Source organism: Peromyscus eremicus, unplaced genomic scaffold (genome assembly GCF_949786415.1).
Source record: "Peromyscus eremicus unplaced genomic scaffold, PerEre_H2_v1 PerEre#2#chr22_unloc_1, whole genome shotgun sequence".
Classification (NCBI taxonomy): Eukaryota; Metazoa; Chordata; class Mammalia; order Rodentia; family Cricetidae; genus Peromyscus; species Peromyscus eremicus.
In genome coordinates this window covers 923,079-942,821 of record NW_026734286.1, presented here as the reverse complement: position 1 = coordinate 942,821, position 19,743 = coordinate 923,079, and the positions used below count along the sequence as shown (strand labels likewise).

The window sequence follows — 19,743 nt, the reverse complement described above, 5'->3', positions numbered from 1 at the left end:
AGGCTGGAAGCATGTGTTGCCAAGTGAGTCTATGACCGCCTTTCACTAGTGGGACTCCTGCCTAACAGGACATCATATGAAGTGTGTCCCAAACAGTGACATTCTTAGTGGGCTTGAACAAAGAAAAGCCAAAATTAAGTGAGCGTCACTCAGTGCCTGAGAATAAGGCCACAGAATGACTTTCAGGATTGCTATTATCACTCCTGGGAAGATGAAGACCTTCTAGGATCTGTACTATAGTGTTTCTACTATAACCAGGGTCTGCTTTCCAAAGATTGGGGCCCACAGACAAGCAACAATGGAGTCAGATCCCTGGAGGTCACAGCTCCGAGGAAGAAGTGCAAGCTGCCCCAGCTCTGCAGACCTCAGATGGCCATCTCTATAACATAAAAAATATATACACACACAAAAAGCAAGCCACTTTCTGGAACTGGTATTTATTATCAAAGTCATATTTGATGTCAACAAGATGCCACAACTACAAAAAAAATTGCGCACATTGCAATCTCAATGCAAACAGTCAAATGGAACCCCAATCATTAAAATATTAATTCAGATTACCCCAAAAAGCAACTGAATTTTTTAAACATCTTTATACATCCAGCCAACAAATTAAAATGGTTAACAAGGAAAAATACAAATTCAGAGGTCTGGTATTGATGTTTAAAAAAGGCAACTGCTTAAGCATTTCTATCGATTCGAACATCAATCTCTCGGCCACTCAGCTTCATGCCATTCATCATCCGGCAGGCTCTCTCAGCCACCTCTGGAGACTCAAACTTAACCACACCGCACCCCTTGGATTTTCCGTTCTCCATCTTGATGTCGGCGTACAGCACATGGCCTGGCACAGGGAGGGAAGAAGAGACCACACGCATCAGGCAAACCCAGAGCTCAGCCTCAGTCTGGGCTCCACTCAGTCCAGATCACCTGTTGGATTTCGGTGACAGAGTCAAAAAGGAGAGAGGCCCTTGCACATGAAGTGAATGCTCAGAACACCACGAATGGCGCCAGCAACTACAGCCCCCTCCACTATATTGCCATTGTTCTCCAAGCAGGACAACAGCCTAACCTGCTGTGAAGAACCTGCCAACCAGCTTCAAATGTTTGCCTTTATGCTCCAGCAAGTTATACCAAGAGGGGACTATGTGGAGCCAACTTTAGATTTGTATTCTAAAGGCTTGATTGTTGAATACCACCATCTAGTCACAAGGGCCACTGCCAATGATACTCTATTCTGCCCCAATGTAAGCCAGGTATACTTAGTGAGTAGCTTACACATATCCATTCATAGACCTATAAGCACCCAGGTTATTAAGTACCCAGGTATGTGTCAAGTACAAAAAAATGGGTCTATAATAGAGTAAGAGCCAAAGACACATTAGTACTGTTAGGCCCTTAATTCTTGTGCTACTAATGGCTTGGGGAGAGATGACACTCCAGTGGCTTCTCATGATAAAGTTCTGAAAGATATTAAGTAGCAATTCATCAGAATAAACATTCCTGCCAGAGCAGGACACAATGGTACACATCTGCAACCCAGAACTTGGGAGGCTAAAGCAAGATTTTGAGTTCTAGGCCAGACTGGAGCTACATGGCAAGACCCAGCCTCAAAAGAATGGCAAGACAGAACTAAAGGAGGGAAGACAAAAAGGAGAACGGAAAGGTGGCTCATCTGTAATCCCAGCCCTTGGGAGGTAGAGGTAAAAGAATCAAGAGTGCAAAGTCACTGAGGATGAGGCTCAGTGGATACACTGCTTGCCTAGCATGCACAAAACCCTGGGTTTGAGCCCCAGCACTTACACAAACCAGGCATGGTGGCACACCCCTGTAATCCTAGCGTTCAGGAGTTAGAAGCAGGACTAAAAGTTCAAGGTTATTTTTGGCTACATAATAGTGAGTTTATAAGGTCCAGTCTGATTTCTAGGACCGCAATCTCAAAAAAATTTAAATAAATAAATCTAAGAGTTCAAGATCATCTTCGGCTACACAATGATTTTGCAGCTAACCTGGGCTAGTTGGATCCTGTCTCAAAAAGAAAAAGAGAAAAGGGGAAGGAAAAAAGAGAAGGGAAAAGGGAAGGCCATCTTCTGACAAGAAAGCAGAGAATGTCACAGGTTCAAGGGCAATAGGGAGATGGAACCAAGTTTTCAGAAGCTTTTGAATATGCATATTATCAGAGGTGGGATAAATGGCACATTCCAACAATAATGACTGATGTGAAATTTGCAGTGGAGAGAATCAAAGAACCAGGCAAGGAGGTGGACTTTGACTCTACAGCTTACCCCCCAAAAAACAGGGGAAAGCATCAAAAACACTGAAATGTAAGCCATTTCTGAATGAGGAAACAAAAAACAGGTGTTTTGATCAAGCAGCACCTAGACCTTGGTTTAGTTGAGAAGGTGCAATGGTAGTAGGAGATGACTGCATCTCGGTCATCAAGGAAGCTTTCCAGAAAGTTTGCCTAGTGTGCCTATGAATCCACAATCAGAGACTTTCATCCCATACTGTGTGCCCAGACCTGTAACTGCAGAGCGTGAGTGCTCTGGGGAACCAAACTGGCTATAGGCTTCATGGAGGAAGGCAACTTGTCTTGGAATTACTTGTTTTTGCCTCTTACAAATCTGTGACTTTAGGAAGGTGGCTTTGCTCTTACGTAAAAATGATAATACTGCCTCCTCTCAGAAACTAAGAAAACAGGAGTGGTAGCATTTGCATGTAGTTCCAGAATATGGAAGGCAGAGGCAAAAGAATCATGAACTCAAGTCCAGCTTAGGTTATAACAGAGACAGACTGTCTCATAAAGGATGAAATGAGCACATAGCATGACACATACCAGGACACCCAACACCTGCCTGAGTACCTGCAGAGGCAGAACAATGGCAAGGCCCATTGGTGCTCTAGAGCCCATGGTCAGTGGTTAAGGCTAGGAAGGAAGCTTCACTGCTCCAACTCAACAGCATCACCAACCAGCCACAACACAGGAATGCACACAGAGAGCCTTTCTCAAACAGACACTTACCACATTCGTTGAATTTGTCCTTTAGCATCTTCCATGTAAAATCAAATGGGAGCTGAGGAAAAAAGAGGCAGACTAATAAGTGATGCAACCAAATCTCAATGTACAGACATCACAATAGATACGAGAATATGACTTGATTTCTTTGGGCTGGGTGTGTAGCTTAGGTGTAGGGTGATTTGCCTCGTAAGTGTATAGACCTAGATTTAATCCCCAGTAGTCCCTTCAACTCCAAAAAAATCTCCACTTCTCATGACAGAGAGGCAGGCTGACATCTTTATGACAATTAGCAGGAAACAAAACAAGTCTTTAGCTTATGGGGATGACCTAAGAGCTGAGTAGGCAACCCATTCAGTCATTCAGTAATTCTATCAATCACAACCACCTTTCTCTAAATCACTGTGCCAAGACTGAAGTGTTCCTCAAGCCAAGGGAATCAGAAACCACAGACCTTTATTTAGAGCTCAGTTTACTCTACTGCCTCGCACATCACAGGCAAATGCCTGACTACTGTATTTTTGTTTCTTTGTATTTTGGAGACAGGATTTCACTTGGTAGCTCTTGTTAGCCTGGATCTCACAGAGAACCAACTAACCTTTACCTCTAGAGTGTGGTGGGGATTAAAGAAATGGGCCACCATGCCTGGCCCTGGGACTATTTCTTCCTGAAAACCCTCAACCTCCAGCCGAGTTTTGGGGATGGGAAAGTTGTACTCCCCACGCTACCCAGCTCTCCAACAGACTTCCCTCTGGTCTACATCGCTCAGTCCACTGATTTCCCCACCACCTCATTCACAACAACAACTAGGAGCTCCTGAAGAACCACTTACATTTCTCACAAATATCTGGCAGGCCTTCCTGGCTACTCCAGGTGCATGGCCTCCAGCTCCACCAAAGGAACCTGCGAAGCTTCCTCCAAAGTTGCCCCGTTCCATCTCAATGGCTCGGTCAAAGCTAGCACCTCCAGCGCCACCCATGGCCAGGCCCATTCGCTCAATGCCAGCGCCCAATGCCGGGCCCATGGCAGGGCCCATACGCTCCAGACTGTTGGCTCCCATTCGCTCCAGGCCCATGCGCTCCAGACTGTTGGCTCCCATGCGCTCCAGGCCCATGCGCTCCAGGTTGTTGGCGCCCATTCGCTCCAGGCCGGTGGCCATACGATCCATTACAGGGCCCATGCGCTCCAGGCCGGCCCCCATGCCTGCGGGCACCATGCGATCCATGCTCAGGCCCATACGCTCAATGGCAGGGCCCATGCGCTCTACACCAGAGCCCATGCGCTCAATGGTTTGGCCCACTCGGTCAATGGGCGCGGCCATGCGCTCTAGGCCAAAGCCCATGCCGGCACCCATGCGCTCCACGCCAGAGCCAATTCGCTCCATGGTCTGGCCCATGCGCTCAATACTGGAGGCCATGTGGTCAAGACCTAGTGGGCCCATGCGCTCAATGCCGGAGCCCATGCGCTCAACTGAGCCCATGCGGTCCATGACCAGGCCCATACGCTCAATCTCAGAGCCCACTCGATCCATGCCATGGCCTAGGCCTGCGCCCATGCGCTCCATGCCAGCACCGCCAATGCGGTCAATGCCAGGGCCCATCCTCTCGATCCCAGGGACACTGCCTCCAGCTCCACCTGAAACAGGAATAAAAAGCACAAGTGGAAGTCAGGGACTTGTGTAGGTATTCATATACCAATGCAAGCCAGTCTGGGCACTTCAGATCCCAAGTTCAAACACAAATCAAAGTAATTTACTATTAAGAAAACTCAATGTTAGCAACAAGATATCCACAATTATCCTTTCCACTCCATAACAAAGGTAAAAATTTCATAATAAAACTTAAGGAATAAAAATTCACCTTCATTGGGTGGTAGTGGATCACGCCTTTAATGACAGGACTTGGGAGGTAGAAGCAGTTGGATCTCTGTGAGTTCGAGGCCAACCTAGTCTACAAACTGAATTCAAGGACAGCCAGGGATACACCACAGAGAAAACACTACGCCCTAAAATCAAAAACCAAAAAAACAACAAAAAACTCCACCCACCAAAAAACTGGTACCTATAACAAACCTATGAGTCACACATCAATTCCTGAAAACTTTGTAGTTTCCTTATCAGCAGACATTGAGAAATGCTCTCAAAGAAGCTCGGAAAACTTCATATTCAGTAACTCGGAGTAATCGATAAGAGTTACATGGAGATAATTCAAAGTCACTTACAACCTTTATCTTCCCTCAATTTATCCCTCTTAAGATGCCCTGCTGACAGCCAGTCTGTCTGCATTTCCTTAGTGCTTCCAGGGCACAAAGTTATTACACAGCCATGTGAGCAGAAGATAAAGAAAACAAAAATGTCCATATAGATCCTCAGTGTACACATACATACAAACTGTCCATTTCTTAGAACACTTCCTTCTGGTAGGGAAATTGATAGCTTATGTATATTGATTTCATTGGTTTTGGAAGAAAGATGCTGACTGCATAGCAGGGTCAATTCTTGAAGAAGCCAAGGGGTCAGTGACCAGCGCACAATGACCCTCATCCATGGTGCTTGCAACGCCTGGACAGGGAAGGTCTGGCTCCATCACCAAGGCCATATATGACCCACCACTTCACCATGCAGAGCTCAAAACTCAAGTTTCATAGTGTTCATCTCTCAAGATAGCAGTCTAACCCGTGGCTATTACTGACCCAGGGTGAAATTCAACAAGAGAACAATCAGCAATTTTTATAATAGTATGTAACTCGCCAAAGTTGTATGGCCTGGCACAAGTCAATTCACCTCTCTGTGCCCACTTCTGTAGCTGAAATACAGCACACTGGTTGACAAAAAAGAAGCACAACTTCAAGAATGTTAGTGTTTCAGAACAAAAATAGCTCAGAAAATAACTTCTACACATTTGCAAGAGGGAAAAAGGTTCTGGCTTAACATATATATAGTGTAGCAATGATGCTGGCAGCCCCATGTCAACACCAGCAGAATAAGGAAAGAAAGACCTTAGCAAAGCCCTCATAGAAATGCCTGGCAAGTGGGCTGCCAAAGGAAGGCCAAACTTGAAGGCTGGAGGAAAAAATATTGGGCTTAAAAGGTACAGTTTGGGCTGGAGAGCTGGCTCAGAACTCATTCAGTTCCCACCATCCACATCACAGAGCTCACAAGCACCTACAGTTCTGCCTCTGTTGTCTACTGGCACCTGTACTCATGTGCACATCCCTACATCCACCCACCCACACCAATTAAATCTTAAAAACCAAAAAAAAAAAAAAAAACAAAACAAAAACAAAAACAAAAAACAAAAAACAAAAAACCCACAAACCACCAACCCCCCCCCCCCCCACAAAAAAAACAGTTCATTTAATTCTAAGAGCCCCTAAAACCATCATGGAAGACAATATACCAAAATGTTTGCAGTACTCAACAATGGACACCTGGCCTATAGATACTCATTCTTTGAGTCTTTCTAATGAACACACATGCATGTTTCAACATGCATGTATTTGGTGGTGCACTTTTCAGTTAAGAGTTTTTACATGCACTGGCTCTTTTACAACCCTCTAAGATGGTATCTATTGTTCCCTCCCCGCACTGTATAGGTGAGTACTACGAAGGTATAGCCACTTGCCACAAGCCACACAGCTACAAAAAGGCAGTGACTGCTCCCACCCTGGGTAGCCTGTGTCAGATCCCATGTTTGTCACACTACTGTTGAGTCCCCATTAATGCCTGTTCTAATAACAACAATAAAACACAGAACATCAAGCTAAATGATTCCTACCTCCTCCTTGCTTTGCAATGATCTCTCCTCTCTTCAGTGCATTACTTAGGATTTCTAAGGAAAGCAGGAAGAAAAAATAATTAGCCAAATTTCTCTGTAACAGAAACCTGATCACTATATTCTAGAAGCATAATAGTTGTTTTGTTTTTATTTTTTAAAGAAAAGGGAAGGGGTTTAAGAAACATACATAAAACAAATCATTTTACAGAAAACAGGAGAGCCACATGCTAGGACTCCTTATAGCTTCAGAGTCAGACCCAGTTTGCAGGGGTGCCTGCAAATTCGTTCAGCAGAGAGGAATGGTGTGCATTAATGTGTTAAACTCAAAGACAGGAGAAAAGGGCCCTCAACCCTTGATCAGCAGCAGTTTTCTAAAGGTGTTCTGAACACTTAGTATTGCGGCTTCCCCAGTGGGCAGGAAACCAAGGCCTTTCCATGTCTCCCACCCTGGAGCCTGAAGCCTGCACAGACTCCACCCTTCTCTGCACCACCAAAATAAAGCGTAGCTGTACAGAACAGAAGGTGAGGACAATCTGCACCCAATGAGCAAGCAGGATATGATGTTGACAAAGACATGGGAGAATTCTCTCTCTGCTCCACCGTCCCACAGAGAAAACACCGTTGCTTGCTGGCCAATGGTTCATCTAAGCCTCCTTAAACTTTGCTACTGCTATCATTAACATCCTCCTTAGAGATCTGAAGTTTTAGCTTCTATCATGTGAGAACACAGCTACGAGCGGAAAATAGGTACTTAACTATTACAGGACTTTGCAGCTGTCAGAGCTGTTTGCAAATGAGACAGGGAAATCTTTATGACATGACATACAGAAGCAGATGCATTTTCTGTGGCCATCTTTTAGGACAATATGCCAGTGCCAGGCATTTGACAGTCTAGAAGGAACCCCACTCATGTAACCTCTGCCACTCCCGAAGACCATTGTCACTAGAGACTCTGTCATCTCCTTTTAGCTGGGGAACACCTACTACTGTGTGGTGTTTATAAGAGAGCAGAAGTTAGGGAAGTCATTGTGGTTATCTTTGTAGGATGCACGACAGCATGGACAGAATTTGCAAGGTAATGGGAGAAGATATTTGAATGTACCCCGATTGCTGATGGAGAAGTGGAATGACTATAGACATAATGGGAAAAAAACTACTGCATGCAGATTGTGGATGCCTAAAATTGGCTGCCTACTTCAGCAGAGACCCAGCAAGTTTTGAGAAGATGTCTGAGCTGAAGATTCAGCTCCACAGGGCCTAGCAGACAGAAGACATTCCTGTACTGCTTTTGGCAACAAAAAGTGAACTTAGTGTGGTACCATGAAGTGTCTGTGTAAGTCAGAATGGAAAGCCTGTGATGCTGTGTTATTCTAGGGCATTGCACAATAGTCATCTGTGTACAAACAGCAAGAATGAAGCAGAGGCTTGCCTACCAGAAAAGGCAGAAAAGCATCCCCAAGAAAGCTAGGTGTTTCTGTGTCAGCATCATAGCCAAAAAACAAGAACATGGCCTTCAAAACTGAAGTCAAGATCCTTCCATGGCTTCTGTGTGTTCTAGACACTCTGTCTCTCCCAGATGGAGATTGTTACAAGCCTTTGTGATGAATAATCTGTATTGCATTGGATATTTAAGTAGTGTTGTTAGACATGGTTTCTCCCATTGCAACTGGAAACCAACACTACCTTATGGGCAACGAATACACAGGAAATGGAAGATCTTTACTAAGGGTATTCATCTGGAAATACTCAAACCTTGTTACATGGATACCTGAGACTCATTTCAGGACATGTCTAGGGTTCACAGCAAAATACTGAAGCTTACTAAGAATGCCTACAAGAGGAATATCTTATCACTGAAGTTTTGCTCACTGAGGTCACCAGGTCATAAGGAAATCTAGGAAAATGGTCAGACTTAATTGCAAGAAAGAGGTCTTTCTCCTTTCTATGGAGCTACTGATATAGAACTGGCCACCATGATAATCATGACTATTATTGCTCCACCAAAGTGTGACAAGAACTGATGGACCTTCCTGGAAACTAAAGTTTATTGACAGTTTTTGTTTAAACAGCAGAGATTTGTAGACTTAGAAACTGGTATGTGGCTGGGCAGTAGTGGCACATGCCTTTGGTCCCACTCAGAAGGCAAACAGATCTCTGTAATTCAAGGCCACCTTGGTCTACAGAACAAGTTCCAAGACAGTCAGGGATACACAGAGAAACCCCGTCTTGAAAAAAATTTAAAGAGAAAATTGTTTTACAAACTAAAATATTGCCAAAAGGCTAAGTATTTATAAAGCCAAAATGCTCCTGGTCTTTTGGGTGGGTTCTTGCATTCCACAGCTGTGTTCTATTTATTATTTTGCAAAATAACCATTTTAACATTTGATAAAGCATTACCTATAAAAATAGGTAAGGAGAAAAATATTTATTTTATTACCCTTTCTGTATTTTTCAAGTAGGCAAGTTTAACCTGTATGTCATATAATAAAAGAAAATCTTTGAAAAGGAAAAAAAACCTTATATTTTCCCTCAGTCTTTTGCAATGTGGGAAAATGTACTCAACTTTTCTGGTCCTCAAGTATACTAACCTCAAAGCACATCTTGTACTATTATCCCTATAACCACAAATGAAAGCCTAGCCCACAACTGTTTCTTGTGTTCCAAACACCTTGGAGGAAGATCGGAAAGTACAGGGAGAGATAAGGTGGCTCCCATCTGCTGGCAAGTATCCAGTTCGTTCTTACACTACACCCAAGATCCTAATATATCAATCTATTTCCTATGACAGCTTTATATCACTAAACCACATATTTAAAAAATTGAAACAGACAAACTCTTTCTACAGACATTCACAGACCTCCCTAAGCAGGTGCTCCACTGACTCTGTTCCCTATGCCTTCTCTCTTCCAAACCACTGTACCTAAGTGCCCTGTCTGCTGCCACACCAGCTGCCTGTGCCAAATCTCTGGGCCTCCAGATGTCAGCTTCAGTTTCAAATAATTGTTCCTTTGTCGTCTCCCTACATTGCTGCTTTGAGCACAGCTTATCTATTGGCTGTCTAATACAGGCTTTCTAGGTCTTAGCATACTTCATGTGCTGCCAATATAGCTGCCAAGGGTCTGGAAACAATACTCTCACTCACTTCATTAGACTAGTCTCCTGGCCATTTATAGCTATCATCTCTTCAAGTGCATCGTATCCCAAGGTCAAGGGCAACAGACCCATTTTTGAAGCACTGAGTACATCTGCTTGCACAAAGAAGTGCAAAGATTTACTTATTGCCATGCTATGAGAAGGGATTCTGTGCAGGAGGTGAAAGAGATAAAACAAAAGAACAACAACAACAAACCAAAAAAACAAAACGAACCCCAAACCAAGCAAGGCCATTACTCTGAAAATCCAACTTTTGGTATATACTGTTCTACTCCTTTGTGTTTGATCACAAGCAGTAGCAGGGAATCAAGGACTAAATAGTATTAACCGAAGGTACCACAGTAGCAAGGGCAGCAAGGCCTGCAGGTAATGTTTTCATCTAGGTCAGGATAGGACAAACTTCCTGTTGCCATGTAAAGCAACCTCAGATACCATTTCAGGACAGGAAAGGTTGACGTCCTTGTCACATAGGTAAGGGGATGTGTGTGTCACAGAATGGCAATGATGTAAGGTTCTGAGCATAACATCATTTTCTTTTGACTACAGACATGACCCCAAGACAGTGTTTTAAAATATATCTTTAATACAGGACTATTCTAGACATAGAAACAAATCTAGTTTCAGCAATAGGAAATGCAATCATCCTAGTCAGATACAGGTATGAACTCACTCCTCCAAATTTTAAAGCTTGAAGAATCTGAAATAAAGTCAGATAGTCCAGAGCAACCAAGTTCAGAAAAAGTAAAACTGTTTCTCCTTTTCTAAACATGGATGTCTTTATTATTTCTAATTATATTCTTTCTTTATTAACAAACCAAGCAGGGATTTCCTTATGCCATTTTTGTACCTACTACATTTTGCTTGACCTCTCTCTCCCTAGGATGCTAGAACCCTTTCACTGTCATATATCACATGTACTGGTCTCCCTTAAAGCCTCTTTCTTCTACTCTCTAGTCTCCAACACCCATGTTGATTCACATATATAAAGTCAAAGTTAGTAAGTGCATCTTCACTAGCAGCCAAGTTAGGTTAAATTTAAGAAAATCATTTATGGGATGAAGAGATGGCTCAGTGGTTAAGATCACTGGCTGGGGACTGGACTAGGCGTTCTGCATAGTAAGACAGTTGTGTAGCTTGATCTGCCTATGGGGCCCCTGGCAGTAGGATCAGAATCCATCCTTGGTGCATGAGCAGGATTTTTGGAGCCCACTACCTATGATGGGACACCTTGAACAGCCTTGAGGCAGGGAGAGGGGCTTGGACCTGCCTCTACTAAATGTATCTCCCCATGGGAGGCCTTACCTTCTTGTAGGGAATGGGGGGTGGGTTGGGAGAGGGAGGCTGGAGGGGCAGGAGGGAAGAGGGGGATCTGTGATTGGTATGTAAAATGAATAAAAAATTTTCTTAATTAAAAAAAAAAAATCACTGGCTGTTTTTCCAGAGGACCATGGGTTCAATTCCCAGCACCTACAAGGCATCTTATACTCTGTAACTCCGGTTCCAAGAGATCTGACACCCCATTCTGGCCTCCTCGGGCACCAAGAATCAAAGTGGTATATAGGACATACGTGCAGGTAAACACCTAAACTAAAATTAAAAAGAAAACCATTTGCTCTGTAATCATGCCTTGAAGAAATAGGAAGTTTCCACCCAACAACAGCCACCAAATACTGGGAAAAGGTTTTGGTAATTCCTGAATATCCAAAAAGACACTGTCTGCAAGAAGCCTAAAGACAACCTATAGAGTTGGGATGTTTAGCTGAAAGATGTATTTGAAGACAATCTTCCTTGGGTCTTTAAACATTTTAAGAACACAGCTAATATCAACTAGACGCAAAAATTGCCAGAGTTTGCCTGGGAAAAGAATCCACGGTATTGGGATGAGCTGAGCCTCCACAACCTACCTGTACACCCAAAAGTAGACCCTGCCTACATAGAGCCCATGGGACCTTCTTTCCCATTCCCCTGTTAAGGGGTTCTCCAAAGCTCCAAAACAGTCTCATTTCTGGCAAATTCTCCTTCAAATCCTCCACATATGCTATGCTCCATCTCTGTGGAAAAAAAATATTAACCTAGACCTTCCTAGGAACACCATATGCTCTAAACATTAAAACAAGCTATAGGCAAACAAGCTACCAAAAGTTGATGACTAAAGCTCTTCTATAGGAAACTGCCATTCACCTTCTATTTCATAAAGGAAGAAGGGAGGCACTGCATACAAATGACCTACCTTAGTCTAAGGACTAATCTACAACTTCTGACACAGGTACACAGTGGGTACATTGTGCACTCATCATCACACTACCAAGTCAAAGGCAAGCTACAGAGAAGTCTCTCACATAAAGCAAAAGGTACCATCTACTAGGCACTAACAGACATCTGACCAAAAGCTGTTATCTCACCAAATACAACCTCTGCTTTCTCTTAATAAAGAAATTGAGGCCCAAATCCCTTAGTAACTTTGCCAAGGTCACATGCTTGGCGAACACAAAGCAAAGTCTGCCCAAACTGAGTGGAGAAATGTGTCTGGGTACAAAATTCCACCCATTTGTCCTTTGCAGCACTATTAATACTGTTGAGAACTATTTGTCACCCTTTACAATATCTTAAAACATGCTCAAGTTTTGTGGGGGAAAGGTCAACCATAGTGGATACTTGCCTGAGGCAGTCTTTCATAAGCCTGAAGAAATGGTTTGGTGGTTAAGCTAGGTTTGGTTCCTAGCAACATAGACTCAACAACTGTCTGTTCCAGTTCAAATGGATCCAACACCCTCTACTGACCTCCAAAGGCACCAGGCACACACATGATGCACATACATACACAGACACACATACGCATAAACTAAACTTAAAAAAAAAAAAGCTTTGTATGACTGCCTACTTTTTTCCTATACACATGTCCATCTCTCTCATGCAAGATTCAAATGTTATCATTCTGCTTTCCTCCTTTACTGAAAGGTCCTTGGAAAATCCAGTAGTATTGGACAGGGGAATATGAATCCATGGTATGTTTGCCTGGCATGCATGAGGCATTGGGTTCTAACCCATCATGATGGGGAATAAAACACTATTATTGAGCCGGGCGATGGTGGCGCACGCCTTTAATCCCAGCACTCGGGAGGCAGAGCCAGGCGGATCTCTGTGAGTTCAAGGCCAGCCTGGTCTACAAAGCGAGTTCCAGGAAAGACACAAAGCTACAAGAAAAACCCTGTCTCAAAAAACCAAAACCAAACCAAAACAAACAAACAAACAAACAAACAAAACCCACTATTATTTTATTCCTTGGGAACATCAAGCAAATTGGTACTGTGTGGCAGGTACCTTTTAGTGTAAAACTATAAAAGTTTACTTGCATGCAGCTTCACAGCCTTATCCTTTCAAGGAAGTAAACAATTAGAGATGTGGAAGCAGGCTTTGGTTAGCACTTCCACATTTATTTATTTACTTATTTAGGCTGTCTGTGTGTGAGTGCATGTGCCAAGTTACCATAGGACAACTTGTGGAAGTCAGTTTTCTTTAATCATGTGGACTCTGAGAACAGAACTCAGTTCATTAGGCTCAGCAGCAAATGCCTTTACTTGCTAAGTCATCTTGCCAACCTGTTAGCACTTAATAAAGACTCTGGGTAAAGGTGGAACTACAGCTTGAACCAACCAGGTGAAGCTTATAAGTCAGTCTTTTTCATTTTTCAAATGTGTTCAATTTGTGTCTGAAGATGGAAGGCAGGAGTCAAGTCTAATGCAGGCCTTAATACATAACTTAAGACCTTCATCATCCCATGTATTAACAACAGGGTCTTAGAGTCCCAATTTTACTTATAAAAAAAGAAAATTTATTATGAAATGTTGTTCTGTATCTCACAAACATTATCACGACTTTATCTATACAGATTGATTCACTGGCCTGAGAATCTGTATAATGTCAACAATCAGCACATGGGACCACAAGAGTGGAATAATGACTATCAATTAAATCAAAATGCTCACATCTCTTTTTAAGTTTTTTTCCCCTTTTAAAACATTTTACTTAAACTCAAGGGCTCCAGAGTTTGGTTTGTCTATATCTCAGAACCTAGATGCAGTCTGTGGAAGCCTCTGTTCTTTGCTGAACAAAGAGGGAGAGACACCAAATATCTGTGCTGTGGGATGGTCTGTATGTTAAGTGTGTTGCTGATTGGTCAATAAATAAATCACTGACTGGCCAGTGGCTAGGCAGGAAGTATAGGCGGGACAAGGAGGAGAATAAAGCTGGGAAGTGGAAGGCTGAGTCAGAGAGTCACTGCCATCCGCCACCAGGACAAGCAGCAAGTGAAGATGCCGGTAAGCCACGAGCCACGAGCCACGTGGCAAGGTATAGATTTATGGAAATGGATTAATTTAAGCTACAAGAACAGTTAGCAAGAAGCCTGCCACGGCCACACAGTTTGTAACCAATATAAGTCTCTGTGTTTACTGGGTCGAGTCTGAGCGGCTGTGGGACTGGCAGGTGAGAGAGATTTGCCCTGACCGTGGGCCAGGCAGGAAAACTCTAGCTACATATCTGCATCTAAGAACACAGATTGCATTTCCCCAGCACACGAATCTTAATTGCTGGACTACACCTCCTAGTTTATCAATGGCTTTATTACTACCTCAATAGGGCTTTGAAGCCCACCCCACCCCATCCATTTTCATCTACTCCAAAGGTATACCACACTCCAGTTAGTGCAACAATCATATTTCCTTCCTAGTGACTTTATCTGAGCCAACATTTTATCAAGCCAGAATTCTCTTTCCCTTTTTATTAAACACTCAGGAGCACAGGTGCAGCAGATATGCCTAAAAGCACACTGAAAACATAAATCTCTGTCCCTGCATCACCGAGGTAGTGTAGCCTTCCTATATCTCTTCACCACCATCTACCTACATTAGGTACCAGAGAAAAGGTATCCAAAGCCACATATAACTCTGTGTGTCCTGGAAGCTGGGCAGTATGCTCCTCAAAAACACCCTAGAAGATGCTAGTCTGCCTCATACTACTTGGACATGTTACTACAGACCAGCAAAGAAACATGTAAGCATAAATACTTAATGACTCTCATTCCCAGGAAAGCTTTATGAATAGTAGCAGCAGCTCTCCAGCAAGTAGAAGTCAAACTTCCACTGGCATATAGAGGATTTTCAAAAGCAAAGACATCCAGTTTCTCAGCACAGGGGCTGCCACTGTGCTGGAGGCAATTCTAAAAGGCAGGATGGAGGCACAAGAAAGAGGCTAGAAACAGGCTGAATTCACATCATAGCATCACAATTTACTGGCCACATAACTTTAGGTAAATTACTCTCTGTGCCCCAGTTTCTGACAAAATGAGGATAAACAATACCTACTCATGTGATTCTTAAGGAGTGAATATGGCAACATTGGTTCTTCTTTGCTTTTAAAATGTATGTGTTGGTTAATATGTAAGTGTGGGGAGGATACTGGTTGTTTTTTGGACCATTACACTGGCACCATGACCTTTTGATACCTCACATCTTAGTTTATGTGCTGAAGCCATCTAAATCAGACATGTTACAGTTGCCTTAGCAATTAAGTCAGATGCTTTAAATCTTTGAGTATATTAGAATGACTCACTTTGCCCAATATGCTGTTGCAAGATTTGGAAATACCTGTGGTGAGATTTCTCTTATCACTGGATGCCTTGTGGCTCCACAATACTCAAAAAATTGGCCTAATGCATTCTGGACAAGCTCTGTCTTCTCAAATAATGGGATCTTATTAACTAATGCCAAGTAGAGCCAAGGATCCATTCCTACACTGTTCGAGCTAAATTGTATAATGTGTAGTTATCTGAGGTCTTGTTGCAACTAATCTGACTTCATCAAGTCTTCTCAAATAATGGGATCTTATTAACTAATGCCAAGTAGAGCCAAGGATCCATTCCTACACTGTTCGAGCTAAATTGTATAATGTGTAGTTATCTGAGGTCTTGTTGCAACTAATCTGACTTCATCAAGTAGTTCTTGGGCGATTCAAAATCCCACTGATTGGAAAGAGCAACAAAGATTCTACCAAAGATAGGCCAGTTCTGCATTATGATGCAGCAATAGGTCAGCACTATATTCATAACGCCAAGTAAAACAAGGCTAGCAAGTTGATGTGGTCAGCACTGTGGGCTTGATGCTCTAAAGTTACCTGAGGTTTCTGACCTCTTCTGTACTTAGAACCCCATGGCCTTGATCTTATCAACTGAGCAAACAATAACCTCCAGGAGGTCAAAGCTGTGTCTCAGGATGGATGATGTCTCCAAATGAGCTGAAGCTAAGTGCCACTCCTTTGTAATTAGTGTCATCAAGAGATTAAATTCTCCCCAACAACAAAAGCAATCAAGTGTGATTGAGTACACTGACTGGGAGAAGTTTTTCATGTCCAGAGAAATTATAAGAGTATACTAGCAGTTACAGGATGGGACAGTCCTCCGTGGGCCAGGTGAAGCATGCATTTAGCCACTCCTGCTATGTCTTCTGCTTCTATGACCTCAGGACCATTTGGGCCTAGGGAATATTGTGACACTCCCTGAAAGAATGAACTTGGGGAGAGGTCCGTGGTTGAATTCATAAAGTCAAGTAAACCAAAACAAGGCTAGCAAGGTGATGTCAACACACTAATATTGTAATACTAGAGTTATCTTCATTACCAGGTTGCAAGGGATATTAAGATTTGTTATACAACTGGATTTTAGAAATGATTCTGCCCACAACTTGGGAGTCATCAGCAAAACAGATCAAGAAAGAATCAATCCAACATTCCATGTCAAGGGCGTTTTGAAAAGCATTCCTTAAAAAATTATCATCAGGAGCTGGATAAACGGCTCAGTGGATAAGAGCACTGGCTGATCTTCCAGAGGTCCTGAGTTTAATTCCCAGCAACCACTTGGGGGCTCACAATCATCCCATATAGTGGGATCCGATACCCTCTCTGGCATAAAGTCCTACATGCAGATAAAGCACTCATATACATAAAATAAATAAATCTTAAAAAAAAATTATCACTATTATTTGTGTGTGTGTGTGCATGCATACCAACACTCAGAACCTACAGAGCTCAACAGAAGGGGTCAGATTCCCTGGAACTGGAATTACAGACAGTTGTGTAATCATCACATGGGTGCTTGGAATTCAACCTGGGTCCACTGCAAGAGTTTTGTATACTCTTAACAGCTGAGCTACCTCTCCAGTCTCTGAAAAACATTTTTGAGTGAACAAAGCATAAGTACTGATCCTATGTGTGTTTGAGTGCTGCTGTAGGCAGTAAGGAAATTGAAAGTTTTATTACTCAACTCCTGAGGGCATACGTTGGCTACATTCAAGGGAACCAGTTCTAGCTAAGTCTACCTACCATCTTTAGCAGTTTAAAAAGCCATGTGATTAAGTGGAAAAAATAAGCAAAACATCATGTACAGCAGGTTTACAGTCCAAAGGACAGCAAGAAACCCTTAGCTATAAGGGATAGACAAGACACAAGCTGGAGGACAAAATGCTATTCTTACCATTTATTCGGCCCATGTTCATCCCAGATCCAAATCGCCCCATGTTTTCCATACCACCACCAAAGGGTCCTTCCATGCCTGTAAGAAGTTATTTATTTTAATGTCACCCCAACAAGCATATTCACCAGGCAAGGAAAAATGTTTTTACACGTTTCATTTTTTGGTATTTATGTCAAGAACTTACCAAGCTTTATAGCTTTTGGGCAAGGAAAAAAAAAAAAGTTGGTTCCTTTTTAAAAGCTGGCTTGATCCAACTCCCTCAGTGAATAAGAAAGAAAAAAAAAAAAAGACAGAGAGTCCAGGGAAATGGAACCATATGCCCAAGACCACAGAGCTAGCTAGTGAGAAAGCCAATCAAAGCCAACACCCACTGGAATGAATGATGGACAAATAAAACAAGTAATTCCTAGACTCAAACTTCTAAAAAGGGAGAATGACATGCCAGGCTTCGAAGACAGGAAAATGAGAGGAAAACACTTAAAAATGATTACATGTGTACTTCACTTTAAATCTTACCTCCAATTTTATTTATTCCAAATCCTATGCCTTCCATTCCCATTCCTTTAAAAGAAAAAGTCAATGCAAACAAAACTGATGTCAAAACAGTAATGTTTAAACTTTAAAAGCACAAAATTCCAAACCAATAAATGAATAATGAATATAAAGCAGCTCTCTGATGTTATTGTATTTCATCAAAGGTGAGGTGAACACCATTAACTGTCAAAAGGTATCATATTTCAAGCAAAAACTTTAAACAGACCAAGTTTAAATGTGGCTTAAAATTAGAGCCTATGTAATCTTATTAAGTGAACAAGCCAGACACCATTAAATATAAAATATAACGATCAGACAAAGTATGTAAATATTCACTTTTTTAGAATGTTATTGGACAGAAATAGATGTTTAATAAAACCCCTATTAAAAGCAAATTTTAAATAATAATAAAGTAGCTTCTAAAATACAAAAGCTCCCTCCCACATTTCCAATCAGAAAGAATGTGCTAAGAATGGTAGAACCATGAGCACAGGGATATGCAAAACTGACAGTGGTGAGGCAGAGGAGCATCCGTATCACCATTTCAAATGATCCTATGAAAGGCCCAAGTCTAGATTCAAAAGAATAAAATATGCCTTAATAGCACAGAAATACATTACAAACTTAAAAATGAACACAGCTTAGTTTTCACTCTTTAGGTTTTCTGTCTTCCTGAACAAAGACACTGTCTATTTTTCCTTGTGACCCAGGAGTTTTGTTTGTCATGCACAAAAGCTTTTCAAATTCCTTTTATTCTATTAATGCCCACAACTCTAGAAAAAGTCATGTCAATCTCAGGTACAAAATGGTCTTTTTGACAGACTTAGGGTGCCAATGGCAGAGCTGTGGTCCTGCAGTCAGTAGCCTGCATTGTTACTCAGTGTGACCTTGGGTGAGACCAACTAATGGCCTATCTCTGTTCAAACAAAATTTATCATGAGACTAAGATGAAGAGGCATAGTAGCTTAAATTTTTTTTAACTCAATAAAAACAATACTGCTTTTGTGAACACGAGGCTGAGATGAAGAGGGGATTTTGTCCCAATTGCATTTATCCTATTTGAAAAACTCCAGATTCAACTGCCCTAATAGTGGACTTTAATAAACTGAATTTCCCCAGTTATCCCCAGTGTAGGCACACTACAATTCTCACCTGCAGGCCCTAGGTTTCCCATTCCAATGCCTTTGTTCAGGTGGTTGGCATCAATAGGCTGTCCTCCAGGTCCTAAACCCATACCAATACCACCAAGTCCATCTGGAAGAAGCAGATAGAGTATGGATTCCCTTTTCTCAAAACATGGTGACCCCCAGAGGCAAGACAACTGGTATGCTCTAGCTGCCATGCTTCATCCCTAGATCGAGCAAGCCCAGAGCCTAACTTGACTTCAACACCTATATACCTACACACCCTCATTATGAAGGTACACTGTAGTGGGTAGCTGTTCCAGCTTTGACCTTGAAACACTGTCCCTAGAGTGACAGCAGGTAACTGTCACACCTGCCTATGACTTGCCCCTGGGGCACGGCTGAGAAGGAGCCCCTTAGACTCGAGGTGCGTATGTGTTTGGCCCTTCTGGATACCTCGTGGTCCTGGAAGCTGGATGGGAAACCAAGCCAGAGTTCTCCGCTGGATGGTACCTCATCTCTCCCAGATCCTGTAACCAACCCCTATTGGCTGTAAGTTATCCCAGAAATAAACCTCTCGAGTACCAGATAAATTACGTGGAATCACCTCATTAA

The 19,743-nt window shown here is 42.5% G+C and overlaps 1 protein-coding gene across 4 annotated transcripts in view; it reads right to left on the bottom strand.

Annotated features, from left to right (window-relative positions):
* Nucleotides 1-418: 418 nt before the first annotated feature.
* Nucleotides 419-19,743, bottom strand: part of Hnrnpm (heterogeneous nuclear ribonucleoprotein M) — a 47,020-nt gene continuing 27,695 nt past the window's right edge. For 2 of the 4 annotated variants that reach the window (XM_059251884.1, XM_059251885.1), the window contains 7 exons: nucleotides 19,157-19,258; nucleotides 17,987-18,031; nucleotides 17,471-17,548; nucleotides 6,793-6,846; nucleotides 3,849-4,651; nucleotides 3,023-3,074; nucleotides 419-844 (listed from right to left, as the gene is read on the bottom strand). In XM_059251884.1, the coding sequence (XP_059107867.1) occupies nucleotides 681-844; nucleotides 3,023-3,074; nucleotides 3,849-4,651; nucleotides 6,793-6,846; nucleotides 17,471-17,548; nucleotides 17,987-18,031; nucleotides 19,157-19,258 (1,298 nt within the window). In that variant the 3' untranslated portion in view covers nucleotides 419-680. Of the gene's footprint in view, nucleotides 931-3,022; nucleotides 3,075-3,848; nucleotides 4,652-6,792; nucleotides 6,847-17,470; nucleotides 17,549-17,986; nucleotides 18,032-19,156; nucleotides 19,259-19,743 lie in introns of all 4 variants that reach the window. The other 2 variants (XM_059251883.1, XM_059251882.1) reach the window with 2 other exon arrangements.